The sequence below is a fragment of the Physella acuta genome, unplaced genomic scaffold (assembly GCF_028476545.2).
Source record: "Physella acuta isolate Inbredline_101_S28 unplaced genomic scaffold, ASM2847654v3 ptg001973l, whole genome shotgun sequence".
Classification (NCBI taxonomy): Eukaryota; Metazoa; Mollusca; class Gastropoda; family Physidae; genus Physella; species Physella acuta.
The window spans coordinates 13,797-30,146 of NW_026733478.1; the positions used below are offsets into that span (position 1 = coordinate 13,797).

A 16,350-nucleotide genomic window follows, 5' to 3' on the forward strand; every position below is an offset into this window, starting at 1 on the left:
AGCACTACCTTCAATTTCTTTATGTGTGCTAACATTATGTTAGTTTTAATTATTAACTAAAGGGATACAATTAGTCAACACATTAATGTGTTACAAACAATACACCGCTTTAACACCTCCTAAATAAATATAATCGTTTTTATTTTCTAAGCTCACGTGACTTTGGCAAATCGTTTTTAAAATCTATTCCTGTAGTGGCTTAGAGATGGGGAATTGTTTGCCGAAAACGTTATTTAATACAATGGGGAAGTGTGGTCAGTGAAAATCTTATCTGTAGCATGGCGTAGGTTTTGTGACACGCAGACCCCAACACATTATACAACAATTTGATAACTAAATTTAACAAAATAAAAGCCAAATATCTAATACAGTAGTAACACAACGAAGAAACATAGAAAAGTAGGAAAAAAAAAACGAGGGAACAAAGAATGAGTGAGATTGTAAATAACGACAAAACTAGGAACTAGTAAGGTTGCAACGTAAGTAAGAAAACAATGGCGAAAAAAGTAACGGTATTGCGTTTATTGACTAGAGAAAATTTTCAGGTCCCACAACTACCCTAAGTTGTGTATGTTTTAGTACATTCACACACACACACATACAAATACACACAAGCACACACATACACGCACACTCACACACACATACACACACACACGCACGCACACTCACACAGACGCTCACACTAACAAACGCACCGATACGCAAAAACACACGCACACAGAGGCTCACACTGAGTACGTGCATCTGATTAGATCTAACCATGACACATCAAGGTTTGCACATAGTTAATTAAGTTTGTACTGATACACGGGAGACAATTCAACACAACTAGGATTTGTCTAAATTATAGTATTCATTGCGATTTGCGTCATTAAACATTTTTTAAAAAAATGAAATGCAGCGATGTAATAGCTGCATGCAGTGATGGTACTAAGAATAATCAATCGATTAGGGTATATCTAAACCGAAAATAAATATTAGATTCGGAACTAATTATAATCATGTTATAGAAAAATATTATTAAGTCAACCTTTAGGAAAGAAACTTCACACGCAATACAACTGGCTATTTTCAAGGGGAAAAAAAAAGTAAATTAGTTCTTTTGCTCAGTAAAATCATTAGGCGGGGATTACGTTATGATTTTACTTTTGCTTCTTGTGAAGACGACACAATAGATGGAACATTGATGTAATGACTGTATGCAGTGATGGTACTAAGAATAATCAAGTAATTGGGGCATATCTTAATAACCGAAAATAAATCTTGAATTCGGATCTAATTGAAATCATTACAGAGAAAAATGTCATTTGCTTAGCTAAATAATTAATTTGGTGTGACGTTATGATTTTACTTTTGCTTCTTGTGAAGACGACACAATAGATGGAACTTGGAAGCAATGTAGGCTATTCTCTAACGCGCTACAGATGGAATATGACGACACCCAGAGATCGACCTTAAGCCTCCGCTTTGAAACTGCTGAGATGATGCTGGCACTCTCTGCCCGTGATGGCGCACAAATTCGTCTTAGCTTTAAAAGCAGCAACCTCTAGCACGGCTGACTAAAAAAAAAACGAAAATTAAAAAAATCGTGAAAAAAAAATTAAAAACAGGGAGTGATCTCCCTTAAACTTTCTCGAATATTCTTATATAACACTACAATCCATTTGTAATTTCTTAAAACTTTATAAAATAGAATAGAATCTCGTAGATACAAAATTGCTCACCAATTTAACGGCAAACAATATTGTGTATAATAGTGCGGAATATTATTAGTACTTTATACATTTGCATGCGTTTTTTTTGAGAAATCGGAAATAGCGTAAATTACTACTTCCGGTCAACGGAAATTACTCAAAATTTTAAAGAAGGCAAAAAATCCGATCTTTTGCTTAAATGTAAAATTTCATTTATCTATTTCAAACAGTGCTAAAGTTATAGACTTTTGAAAAACTAAATGTAGAATTAGTCCCACTTCCAATTATTGGAAATCGCTAAAAATTGATATAGAACTACACATTTGATATAATACTTATATATGAAATTTCATCAAACTAGCTGTAACTGTACTCAAGTTATTGTGTTCACAGACACACATACATACACGGACTCAAGTGCAAAGTCCAGATTTTTCGCTACTCAATCATGCGTAAAACGCCGAAATTTTGATAAATCTGGATTAATAATTTTTGCCCCATCAAAATAAGTCCTCTATACTCCGTATATGATTAAGTACTGAGCTGTAAAGCGACTAAAACTGTCAAAATTTCATGTGATTTTTGTGCACGATTACAATATTTCCTTTATACGAGAAAGTACAAATTACGACACTAAATAACATTGTAGTTACAGGAATGGGTGTACTACCTTATACTGTGCACATCTCTAGATCGCGACTTACTACAAGACAGCAGTTAATATCATTATCTTTACTGTTAAACCATTTTTATTAAGGGGATAACATAAGGATATTTGATAAAAAGATTTAAAACACCGCTTTTTCGATCATTATTGAAGTCACCAATTTCACATTTTAGGAAAACTTTTATTTTTACCCTGTGTGGCTGACTTTATATTAAAATATGTATAAAAATGATTGAATAATCATAACCATTGCTCAGTTATTTGTCTTCTTATTTGTCTACTTTGAGATTGTGATTCGTGTGTTATCTACCCTTATGTGTCATACATCTATGGACATGTCTAAAATAGCTGCTTTTTTTAGTATCATGACCTATCTTCGTCTAAAAATAGCAATAGAAACAAAGACGCAACATAAATCAAAAGCTATTATTTACATTTCAAACAAGCACGATTCTATTGGTTGATATAAAAAAATAAAAATAACTTCGAGGCTGAAGAGTCAAAACTCACCACGACATTTCTGTAAACGTCCCTAAAGCTTGCCTTCTGGCGTCGTCTGCTGGTCTTGGCACGATGTCTGACAGACTCACTAGCAAGCTGCTTCAACTGTTGACAAAGCTTTGCTTCATTCTCCTCCTCGCTAAATTCCTACAGTAAAAACAAACGTGTAAAGTGTGAAGCGATGATTTCATCAAAAGACTCGTCCTTTTACTCTCAAGTACTGGCCAGATAAAAAATTACCTTTTTAGCCCCTTTAGACAGCTCATAAAGCAGGACGATCGTCTCTCCAGCTGCTATGCGCAGTTCTTCGTCAGAACTCTTCAACAACTCCTTCAGGGAACCCATATGCCTACAGAAGGACAAACAAAATATAAAATTCGACAACTTGGCACATTTGTAAAAAAAAAAATGCAAATGCAATGAACATCTCTGATATTATTCAAACAAAAAAAAGTTTTTTTTTTCCCAACTGGACGGTCCGTGGGGCAAGTGAAGTAGAGTTAACCTGTTTCTATTACCTCGGCATATTAAGAAATAGTGTGGCTATGCCCAGACAACTTTTACTTTCCATAACGTGAGTCAGGTACCCATCAAAGTGAAACAATGCCTACCCGAAAATGGTTCTACCACAGCGGCATTTTAAATGCAATAGTTTTAATTTTTTTATTTGAAATGTTTATATGTAATTAAACCCACTCTTTTGTAATTACATAGTAATTATATTTTGTTATTTGTAAGTACTCTGTGACTTTGTGCGCATATTGGCCTTCAGGCTTGTATTTAAAAAATGCACTATGAAAGTTTAAGTCAGTTAATTTTGAAATATCGCATTGAAAAGCATCAGTTTACCACACTCGCTTTAGTAGTGCAGATTTCATCATCGGTTTGTGAAGGCTGGTACAGATATATCATAGTAATAGTTCTTTCTGACAAGCACTTACATATTTTTAAATACATAAACCACATGATATTGGTAAGTGTATAACTGGCTTTTCGACTAATTGTTTTTCCAGACTTTTTTCTCGCGATGGGGGGGGGGGGGGCGGATATGAAGCGTTGGGGGAGGGGGCGGTAGATAAAAAGATGCCTGAAAGAAACAGTACTTAAAAGATTATTTAACTACATTACAAACCTATCTTCTAGACTACCAAGACCATAGTGAACCTACTTGTTGATGTGGGCCTGGATCTCATCTTGTGTACAACTGGTCAACAGAAGACACCAAGCCCTCAAGACGTCGCACATCAGCCAATTCTGTTGCGATATTACGTTCTGAGAGTTGTCTTCCTGCCCGCTACCGACTGGAGAGTTGTCTCCCTGTGCACTAGTGACTAGAGAGTTATCTCCCTGACCACAACCACGACTGAACATATCTTCCAGAATTGTACTCAGCTCTTGGAATTTCTTGAAGTGAAAAAAAAAGTTTAAGTAAAATTTTAAATAATAATTAACTTCTATTTCAAGGCAAAAATCCACAGAACTAACTAATAGCAATTAAAATTAAAGTGACACATCATAAAATCTACAATACGTCTCAGTACATTTACATGATATTTGAGATAATTGAAGACACAGATGTCCAATAACAGACTCTTCCAAAAATAAATATGTTAGGTTGTTAGTAGTATTGTTATCTCGACTAAATTTTATTGTTAAGAAATTAGGGTTAGGCGTAAGGTAAGACCAGGGTTGGGGGTTAAGGCTTGAAATAGGGTTACCATTGACGTTAAAATGCCAAGTGCGTATTTACTTAACTACCAGTTACCACCCGCCCCCTTCCCTTTTAATACGATTCTATTATCAGAAACTTTTCGTGGGTCGGCGTGGTCGAGCCGGTAAAGCTCATGGTTGCTAAACCAAAAAGTCTAGAGTTGGAACTCCAGGGACAACTCCAAATCAAACAACTGCTGCCTTTTTGTTAGTTCTTGGTTTAGACAAAGGCTATAAAAACAAATCCAAAAAGAAAAGCAGGCTGAAATCGGAGTCCATTGCCACAATAGCGCAGAACCAGTTGACACGTATTGTCTAAATTAAGGGAGCAAATTTTCCGTCAAATGATTAGCAAGTAAACAAAACAGCAAAGGTGAAAAAAAAATGTTTTTCAATTAAGAGACTCAGTACGTAAGAAAAATATTGAACACTAATAATCAAGTTATTTACGGGATATTTCAAGTAGAATTTAGATATGCCAAAAGAAATATTTTGTTATAAGGGTCCAGCAACCCCCCCCCCCCCCGAAGAAAGTCTACCGCCCCCCCCCCCCCGCCCCCCTACCAAACGAAATTGAATTTATATAAAAAAAACATATACTTTTACCAGTGTCCCCTCTCCCCTCCCCCCCCCCCCCCCACCGAAAATATCAAGTGTACCCCGGAAAAAAAAAGTCTGGAAAAAAATGGAATCTTTTAGTCTGGTATCGTAGTAGTGAATAGATAATTTTTCTGTGAACCAATGGTCATTAGAAACATAGAGCAAACATCTACAAATGAGTTTCATAGAAGTGTCGACTCGTATGAGGAAAAAAGCTTGGTATGTCCTAGACCCATATAAGCAAAAAAAAGAGGTAACACAACACCTGTATAAAGAGGCATGGAATACCTGCAGGTCACTGGAACACAGGTAGCACCAGGTGGCCAGTGTCGTGGCACAGGCCGCGCGAGTCTTGTAGTGGGTGGTGCCGTCTGTCAACAGGGGGGTCAGCTCAGGGTCAATCTTCTTCCGAAACAGACTCGAACCCTCGGCACGAAGCTCTACCGCCAGCAGCCTCAGACAATCTGCGGCCAGGTCCCGCTCTTTTCCGATTTGTTCCTTCAGACACTTCAGCAGGCTTTTGCTGAGTCCTCCCTTAGTGCAATCTTCAAAACTAACAGGTACAGACACAGCAAAAACATAATTTCATGACTAATGTGTCCGACACAGCAATAAATTCATGCCTTTTTTGTCGGACACATTTGTCCCTTAATATTTTGTCCGTGAGATCTTTTCTGTCGTGGTTATTTTGCTTGAGATCATTTGTCCCCTCGCCAATTATTAAGTCATATTTAATGTCTCATTGAGCCTTGACACATGTGCCAAGTTTGATATAAATCGGTCGGCGAGAAGTGGTCGAAATTACGCTAGCCAGTTTCGACTCATGACGAAGCACGACCGTTGAAGCAAATAAAGCACAATGTATCTGTCTTACCAATCAGACCCAGATAAAACAACGATGTACTTAAGACACAACTAAAACATCTGCGTTTACACTAACCTTTTAAATCCCTGCACCTGAAGCCTCCTTTTAATTATTCGCAGCAGATTAATGCGAAAAATATCACTGTAAAACACGTTGTACATTTTGTAAAATATCCAAAAAAGAAACAGCTGTATATACATCCATATATATATATATATATATATATATATATATATATATATATATATATATATATATATATATATATATATATATATATATATATATATATATGGCTACAGGACATTACCCCCCTGGATATTTCCCTCCCGGACATTTCCCCCCCCGTATTTACCCCCGGAGCAATTACCCCCCTGTCAATTACCCCCCTGTCAATTACCCCCCCCCCCCCCCTTCTCAAGTTACAATCCTAACTCTAACTAGAATTTTATACCTATATACTACTTTAATCCAAACCTTAAGAAAAAGACCAAAACCTAAGCATCCACCTTAGCCTAAAACTTCACACAAAACCAAAACCAAAGCTAGACACAACCCTAACCCTAAAACTAGCTCTAACCCTAACCCTAGCCCTAACCCTTACCCTAACCCTAGCCCTAGCCCTAGCCCTAGCCCTAGCCCTAGCCCTAGCCCTAGCCCTAGCACTAGCCCTAGCCCTAGCCCTAAACCTAACCCTAACCCTAGCCCTAGCCCTAACCCTAACCATAACCCCAATCCTAGCCCTAGCCCTAGCCCTAACCCTAACCTTAACCCTAACCCTAGCCCTAACCCTAGCGCTAACCCTAACCCTAACCCTAACCCTAACCCAAACCCTAACCCTAACCCTAACCCTAACCCTAACCCTAACCCTAACCCTAACCCTAACCCTAACCCTAACCCTAACCCTAACCCTAACCCTAGCCCTAGCCCTAGCCCTAGCCCTAGCCCTAACCCTGTCCCGGGGGGGTGGTAATGTCCTACTGGGCGGGGGGTAATTGACAGGGGGGTAATTGACAGGGGGGGGGGGGGGTAATTACTCTGGGGGGTAATGTCGGGGGGGGGGGGGGAAATATCCGGGGGGTAATTGACAGGGGGGAAATGCCCTGTTCCCATATATATATATATATATATATATATATATATATATATATATATATATATATATATATATATATATATATATATATATACATTTACACAATGCTATTTAGCGTAAATCTCTACGAAATGTTAACCATTTCAATGTACAAAAAATTATGGTTAAAATATATCGCAAAGTAAAATTGTAAGTAAATTACAAAAACCACACAACAGGCTAAACGTACATATTTGTTCAATAAACTTCACATTTCAAAATTCAAACTACTTACTACGAGTGCCATAAATCGCAAGATATTATTAATTACCTTTAAATTTGAACATGAAATTTTGAATGAAAACCACGCTGGATTACCTTTTGGCGCTCAGGTATTCAACTCGAATGGGAGTTTCGTTCGTCTCAAGAGACGAGTCCGAAGGGTAATCCACAACTGTAGATGGATGTACACATATAGATGGATGTACACAAATTGATGGATGTACACAAAAAAGATGGATGTAAACACATTAAAGGATGTACACAAATTGATAATTGTATATAAATAGATAAATGTACACACATTGATGGGTGTACACAAAATAATGAATGTAAACAAATAGATGGATGTACACAAATTGATGGTTGTAAACACATTACTAGATGTACACAAATTACTAGATGTACACAATATATTGATGTACGCAAATAGATGGATGTTCAAAAATTTGATGGGTGTACACACGTTTAATGGGCCCACACAAATTGATGGATGTACACAAATTGATGGATGTACACAAATTGATGGATGTACACAAATTTGATGGGTGTACACACATTTGATGGGTGTACACAAATAGATGGATGTAAAAAAGGATGGATGTACACACATTGATGAATGTAAACACATTACTAGATGTACACAAATTAATGGATGTACGCAAATTGGTGGGTGTACATGAATAGATGGATGTACACAAATTGATGGATGTACACAAATTGATGGATGTAAACAAATTGATGGATGTACACAAATTGATGGACGTACATAAAAAGATGGATGTACACAAATTGATGGATGTACATACATAGATGGATATACACAAATATATGAATGTGCACATATATCAACGATAAGCAGCATAAGTGTATTTCTAACTATTTAAGAAACCAAATTGTTGAAGGTAGTGGGAGGTCAGGGTAACATTGGTTGAGTGTATCAGTGGGAGGTCAGGGTAACATTGGTTGAGTGTATCAGTGGGAGGTCAGGGTAACATTGGTTGAGTGTATCAGTGGGAGGTCAGGGTAACATTGGTTGAGTGTATCAGTGGGAGGTCAGGGTAACATTGGTTGAGTGTATCAGTGGGAGGTCAGGGTAACATTGGTTGAGTGTACCAGTGGGAGGTCAGGGTAACATTGGTTGAGTGTATCAGTGGGGGGTCAGGGTAACATTGGTTGAGTGTATCAGTGGGAGGTCAGGGTAACATTGGTTGAGTGTATCAGTGGGAGGTCAGGGTAACATTGGTTGAGTGTATCAGTGGGAGGTTAGGGTAACATTGGTTGAGTGTATCAGTGGGAGGTCAGGGTAACATTGGTTGAGTGTATCAGTGGGAGGTCAGGGTAACATTGGTTGAGTGTACCAGTGGGAGGTCAGGGTAACATTGGTTGAGTGTATCATTGGGAGGTCAGGGTAACATTGGTTGAGTGTATCAGTGGGAGGTCAGGGTAACATTGGTTGAGTGTATCAGTGGGAGGTCAGGGTAACATTGGTTGAGTGTATCAGTGGGAGGTCAGGGTAACATTGGTTGAGTGTATCAGTGGGAGGTCAGGGTAACATTGGTTGAGTGTACCAGTGGGAGGTCAGGGTAACATTGGTTGAGTGTATCAGTGGGAGGTCAGGGTAACATTGGTTGAGTGTATCAGTGGGAGGTCAGGGTAACATTGGTTGAGTGTACCAGTGGGAGGTCAGGGTAACATTGGTTGAGTGTATCAGTGGGAGGTCAGGGTAACATTGGTTGAGTGTATCAGTGGGAGGTCAGGGTAACATTGGTTGAGTGTACCAGTGGGAGGTCAGGGTAACATTGGTTGAGTGTATCAGTGGGAGGTCAGGGTAACATTGGTTGAGTGTATCAGTGGGAGGTCAGGGTAACATTGGTTGAGTGTATCAGTGGGAGGTCAGGGTAACATTGGTTGAGTGTATCAGTGGGAGGTCAGGGTAACATTGGTTGAGTGTATCAGTGGGAGGTCAGGGTAACATTGGTTGAGTGTATCAGTGGGAGTTCAGGGTAACATTGGTTGAGTGTATCAGTGGGAGGTCAGGGTAACATTGGTTGAGTGTATCAGTGGGAGGTCAGGGTAACATTGGTTGAGTGTATCAGTGGGAGGTCAGGGTAACATTGGTTGAGTGTATCAGTGGGAGGTTAGGGTAACATTGGTTGAGTGTATCAGTGGGAGGTCAGGGTAACATTGGTTGAGTGTATCAGTGGGAGGTCAGGGTAACATTGGTTGAGTGTATCAGTGGGAGGTCAGGGTAACATTGGTTGAGTGTATCAGTGGGAGGTCAGGGTAACATTGGTTGAGTGTACCAGTGGGAGGTCAGGGTAACATTGGTTGAGTGTACCAGTGGGAGGTCAGGGTAACATTGGTTGAGTGTATCAGTGGGAGGTCAGGGTAACATTGGTTGAGTGTATCAGTGGGAGGTCAGGGTAACATTGGTTGAGTGTATCAGTGGGAGGTCAGGGTAACATTGGTTGAGTGTACCAGTGGGAGGTCAGGGTAACATTGGTTGAGTGTACCAGTGGGAGGTCAGGGTAACATTGGTTGAGTGTATCAGTGGGAGGTCAGGGTAACATTGGTTGAGTGTATCAGTGGGAGGTCAGGGTAACATTGGTTGAGTGTACCAGTGGGAGGTCAGGGTAACATTGGTTGAGTGTATCAGTGGGAGGTCAGGGTAACATTGGTTGAGTGTACCAGTGGGAGGTCAGGGTGACATTGGTTGAGTGTATCAGTGGGAGGTCAGGGTAACATTGGTTGAGTGTATCAGTGGGAGGTCAGGGTAACATTGGTTGAGTGTATCAGTGGGAGGTCAGGGTAACATTGGTTGAGTGTACCAGTGGGAGGTCAGGGTAACATTGGTTGAGTGTACCAGTGGGAGGTCAGGGTAACATTGGTTGAGTGTATCAGTGGGAGGTCAGGGTAACATTGGTTGAGTGTACCAGTGGGAGGTCAGGGTAACATTGGTTGAGTGTATCAGTGGGAGGTCAGGGTAACATTGGTTGAGTGTATCAGTGGGAGGTTAGGGTAACATTGGTTGAGTGTATCAGTGGGAGGTCAGGGTAACATTGGTTGAGTGTATCAGTGGGAGGTCAGGGTAACATTGGTTGAGTGTATCAGTGGGAGGTCAGGGTAACATTGGTTGAGTGTATCAGTGGGAGGTCAGGGTAACATTGGTTGAGTGTATCAGTGGGAGGTCAGGGTAACATTGGTTGAGTGTATCAGTGGGAGGTCAGGGTAACATTGGTTGAGTGTATCAGTGGGAGGTTAGGGTAACATTGGTTGAGTGTATCAGTGGGAGGTTAGGGTAACATTGGTTGAGTGTATCATTGGGAGGTCAGGGTAACATTGGTTGAGTGTATCATTGGGAGGTCAGGGTAACATTGGTTGAGTGTATCAGTGGGAGGTCAGGGTAACATTGGTTGAGTGTATCAGTGGGAGGTTAGGGTAACATTGGTTGAGTGTATCAGTGGGAGGTTAGGGTAACATTGGTTGAGTGTATCAGTGGGAGGTCAGGGTAACATTGGTTGAGTGTATCAGTGGGAGGTTAGGGTAACATTGGTTGAGTGTATCAGTGGGAGGTCAGGGTAACATTGGTTGAGTGTATCAGTGGGAGGTCAGGGTAACATTGGTTGAGTGTATCAGTGGGAGGTCAGGGTAACATTGGTTGAGTGTATCAGTGGGAGGTCAGGGTAACATTGGTTGAGTGTACCAGTGGGAGGTCAGGGTAACATTGGTTGAGTGTATCAGTGGGAGGTCAGGGTAACATTGGTTGAGTGAGGTCAGGGTAACATTGGTTGAGTGTATCAGTGGGAGGTCAGGGTAACATTGGTTGAGTGTATCAGTGGGAGGTCAGGGTAACATTGGTTGAGTGAGGTCAGGGTAACATTGGTTGAGTGTACCAGTGGGAGGTCAGGGTAACATTGGTTGAGTGTATCAGTGGGAGGTCAGGGTAACATTGGTTGAGTGTATCAGTGGGAGTTCAGGGTAACATTGGTTGAGTGTATCAGTGGGAGGTCAGGGTAACATTGGTTGAGTGTATCAGTGGGAGGTCAGGGTAACATTGGTTGAGTGTATCAGTGGGAGGTCAGGGTAACATTGGTTGAGTGTATCAGTGGGAGGTCAGGGTAACATTGGTTGAGTGTATCAGTGGGAGGTCAGGGTAACATTGGTTGAGTGTATCAGTGGGAGGTCAGGGTAACATTGGTTGAGTGTATCAGTGGGAGGTCAGGGTAACATTGGTTGAGTGTATCAGTGGGAGGTCAGGGTAACATTGGTTGAGTGTACCAGTGGGAGGTCAGGGTAACATTGGTTGAGTGTACCAGTGGGAGGTCAGGGTAACATTGGTTGAGTGTATCAGTGGGAGGTCAGGGTAACATTGGTTGAGTGTATCAGTGGGAGGTCAGGGTAACATTGGTTGAGTGTACCAGTGGGAGGTCAGGGTAACATTGGTTGAGTGTATCAGTGGGAGGTCAGGGTAACATTGGTTGAGTGTACCAGTGGGAGGTCAGGGTGACATTGGTTGAGTGTATCAGTGGGAGGTCAGGGTAACATTGGTTGAGTGTATCAGTGGGAGGTCAGGGTAACATTGGTTGAGTGTATCAGTGGGAGGTCAGGGTAACATTGGTTGAGTGTACCAGTGGGAGGTCAGGGTAACATTGGTTGAGTGTACCAGTGGGAGGTCAGGGTAACATTGGTTGAGTGTATCAGTGGGAGGTCAGGGTAACATTGGTTGAGTGTACCAGTGGGAGGTCAGGGTAACATTGGTTGAGTGTATCAGTGGGAGGTCAGGGTAACATTGGTTGAGTGTATCAGTGGGAGGTTAGGGTAACATTGGTTGAGTGTATCAGTGGGAGGTCAGGGTAACATTGGTTGAGTGTATCAGTGGGAGGTCAGGGTAACATTGGTTGAGTGTATCAGTGGGAGGTTAGGGTAACATTGGTTGAGTGTATCAGTGGGAGGTCAGGGTAACATTGGTTGAGTGTATCATTGGGAGGTCAGGGTAACATTGGTTGAGTGTATCAGTGGGAGGTCAGGGTAACATTGGTTGAGTGTATCAGTGGGAGGTTAGGGTAACATTGGTTGAGTGTATCAGTGGGAGGTTAGGGTAACATTGGTTGAGTGTATCATTGGGAGGTCAGGGTAACATTGGTTGAGTGTATCAGTGGGAGGTCAGGGTAACATTGGTTGAGTGTATCAGTGGGAGGTTAGGGTAACATTGGTTGAGTGTATCAGTGGGAGGTTAGGGTAACATTGGTTGAGTGTATCAGTGGGAGGTCAGGGTAACATTGGTTGAGTGTACCAGTGGGAGGTCAGGGTAACATTGGTTGAGTGTATCAGTGGGAGGTCAGGGTAACATTGGTTGAGTGTATCAGTGGGAGGTCAGGGTAACATTGGTTGAGTGTATCAGTGGGAGGTCAGGGTAACATTGGTTGAGTGTATCAGTGGGAGGTTAGGGTAACATTGGTTGAGTGTATCAGTGGGAGGTCAGGGTAACATTGGTTGAGTGTATCAGTGGGAGGTTAGGGTAACATTGGTTGAGTGTATCAGTGGGAGGTCAGGGTAACATTGGTTGAGTGTACCAGTGGGAGGTCAGGGTAACATTGGTTGAGTGTATCAGTGGGAGGTTAGGGTAACATTGGTTGAGTGTATCAGTGGGAGGTCAGGGTAACATTGGTTGAGTGTATCAGTGGGAGGTTAGGGTAACATTGGTTGAGTGTATCAGTGGGAGGTCAGGGTAACATTGGTTGAGTGTACCAGTGGGAGGTCAGGGTAACATTGGTTGAGTGTACCAGTGGGAGGTCAGGGTAACATTGGTTGAGTGTATCAGTGGGAGGTCAGGGTAACATTGGTTGAGTGTATCAGTGGGAGGTCAGGGTAACATTGGTTGAGTGTATCAGTGGGAGGTCAGGGTAACATTGGTTGAGTGTATCAGTGGGAGGTCAGGGTAACATTGGTTGAGTGTATCAGTGGGAGGTCAGGGTAACATTGGTTGAGTGTATCAGTGGGAGGTCAGGGTAACATTGGTTGAGTGTATCAGTGGGAGGTCAGGGTAACATTGGTTGAGTGTACCAGTGGGAGGTCAGGGTAACATTGGTTGAGTGTATCAGTGGGAGGTCAGGGTAACATTGGTTGAGTGTATCAGTGGGAGGTCAGGGTAACATTGGTTGAGTGTATCAGTGGGAGGTCAGGGTAACATTGGTTGAGTGTATCAGTGGGAGGTCAGGGTAACATTGGTTGAGTGTATCAGTGGGAGGTCAGGGTGACATTGGTTGAGTGTATCAGTGGGAGGTCAGGGTAACATTGGTTGAGTGTATCAGTGGGAGGTCAGGGTAACATTGGTTGAGTGTATCAGTGGGAGGTCAGGGTAACATTGGTTGAGTGTATCAGTGGGAGGTCAGGGTAACATTGGTTGAGTGTATCAGTGGGAGGTCAGGGTAACATTGGTTGAGTGTATCAGTGGGAGGTCAGGGTAACATTGGTTGAGTGTATCAGTGGGAGGTCAGGGTAACATTGGTTGAGTGTACCAGTGGGAGGTCAGGGTGACATTGGTTGAGTGTATCAGTGGGAGGTCAGGGTAACATTGGTTGAGTGTATCAGTGGGAGGTCAGGGTGACATTGGTTGAGTGTATCAGTGGGAGGTCAGGGTAACATTGGTTGAGTGTATCAGTGGGAGGTCAGGGTAACATTGGTTGAGTGTATCAGTGGGAGGTCAGGGTAACATTGGTTGAGTGTATCAGTGGGAGGTCAGGGTAACATTGGTTGAGTGTATCAGTGGGAGGTCAGGGTAACATTGGTTGAGTGTATCAGTGGGAGGTCAGGGTAACATTGGTTGAGTGTATCAGTGGGAGGTCAGGGTAACATTGGTTGAGTGTATCAGTGGGAGGTCAGGGTAACATTGGTTGAGTGTATCAGTGGGAGGTCAGGGTAACATTGGTTGAGTGTACCAGTGGGAGGTCAGGGTAACATTGGTTGAGTGTATCAGTGGGAGGTCAGGGTAACATTGGTTGAGTGTATCAGTGGGAGGTCAGGGTAACATTGGTTGAGTGTATCAGTGGGAGGTCAGGGTAACATTGGTTGAGTGTATCAGTGGGAGGTCAGGGTAACATTGGTTGAGTGTATCAGTGGGAGGTCAGGGTAACATTGGTTGAGTGTACCAGTGGGAGGTCAGGGTAACATTGGTTGAGTGTATCATTGGGAGGTCAGGGTAACATTGGTTGAGTGTATCAGTGGGAGGTTAGGGTAACATTGGTTGAGTGTATCAGTGGGAGGTCAGGGTAACATTGGTTGAGTGTATCAGTGGGAGGTCAGGGTAACATTGGTTGAGTGTATCAGTGGGAGGTCAGGGTAACATTGGTTGAGTGTATCAGTGGGAGGTCAGGGTAACATTGGTTGAGTGTATCAGCGACCTTGCGGATAATATTAAAATCACCTGGTGTAAAATCTTATCTTGTATATTTTAAAAATATATTTAAAAACCAACTTAACTCGTCTAAGAACAATCAAAGTTTTTTCATGCATGTTTTTGGAGGGGTACGGGAGGGCTGGGGTGGGGTGACGTGGAGTTGGAGGGGGCGGGGGGGGTGGCACACTGTCCCATGGAGGACGTCCTAAAGTTGTGTTTTCTAAATCTTTTTATTTGCATCAGTTGTGCGTCAATAAAATGCACAGGCGTAGCGGCCCTTCCCGGCGCCCGGGGACAAACTTTCGATTTGCACCCCCCTCCCCATCGGACTTTGATTTGCACCCCCCCCACTCAAACTTTCACTTTGTTTTTCCAACCCATTTTGGCGCCCCCCCCCCCCCTAAGGTCGGCGCCCGGGAACATATGTCCCCCCGCCCCCCCCCCCCTCCCCTCGCTACGCCTCTGATAAAATGCGTTCAAATTGAGGTGAACGCGCAGCTACGAATAAAATTCGCTAAAATGAGTTTTACACTTTATAGAATAGTTATGCCATGTTTATTTACATTATAGTAATTCAATAAAAAAAAATTGTTTTAGACTTTTTTGCTAAATTAAGAAAATTACTAAAAACTTTAAATACATATACTTTAGACCGACAAAAACCTCACAGTAAAGTTTTTATAACCACATTGTTTTTAACAACGACGCGTATGATTAAAAAACATATACATAATGGACCTTTCGAGACTATTCTCATTGTTGTCCCCTATTATTGCAAGTTTTAACATGACTTACTTCTGTACCGGGTTTCGCTATCATCGATCTCTTCGCCAAGCTCGTCATTTCGTATTCTCCCAATGGTGTTTAAAATCCACCACCTGATCCGCTGATATCCGTTTACCAGACGCCACAAATTAGTGTGGTTTGGTAATCTTTCAATCTGGTTATCCCGTGAGCTAGCCATGTTTGTTACTTAGCGGAAGTGATGGTATCTCTAGTTGCGTTCATTTAGAAAGTATTAACGTAAGCAAAACAAGAATTAATTGGGAATTACCGATTTTGCACACTAAGCAGGGTCAGAAGAGAGGGGATGAAGTGATGGGGGAGTAGTGAGGGGGGGGGGGGGTAACAATTGTTCCATCTCTTCCTTTCTTTCTCTCTCTTTCTCGTTCTCTCTTTCTGTTTCTAGTTCTCTCTCTGTCGATCTCATTCGTTCTCTCTCTTTCTCTCTCTCTCTCTCTATCTTTCTCTTTCTCGTTCTCTCATACGCTTTGGCTTTTGAAAAACTAAAAGCAGAATAAGTTAAACTACCGGTTATCGGAAATCGCTGAAAAGTTGATACAGAACTACAAATTTGATATAATACTTATGTATGAAATTTTATCAACCTAGCTGTAACGGTATTCAAGCTATCGTGTTACTAACATACACACAAAAACACACACACAGATAAAATTGCGAAACTATGTTTTTCCGACTCAAAGAGGTGTAAAACGTTAAGATTTGTGAAAATCTCGATTTCGATTTTGAGCACGATTACAATCCTTCCTCTACAAT

At 42.0% G+C, this 16,350-nt stretch overlaps 1 protein-coding gene across 1 annotated transcript; it reads right to left on the reverse strand.

Annotated features, from left to right (window-relative positions):
• Positions 1–502: 502 nt before the first annotated feature.
• On the reverse strand, positions 503–15,783 carry LOC131931451 (interferon-related developmental regulator 2). The gene is made up of 8 exons (XM_059288249.1): positions 15,589–15,783; positions 7,494–7,569; positions 6,116–6,181; positions 5,464–5,728; positions 4,034–4,269; positions 3,106–3,214; positions 2,875–3,012; positions 503–1,562 (listed from the first exon to the last, which is right to left on the reverse strand). Exons 1-8 carry the CDS (start codon positions 15,755–15,757, stop codon positions 1,458–1,460), a joined length of 1,164 nt encoding a protein of 387 aa, XP_059144232.1. The 5' UTR covers positions 15,758–15,783; the 3' UTR covers positions 503–1,457.
• Positions 15,784–16,350: the final 567 nt, after the last annotated feature.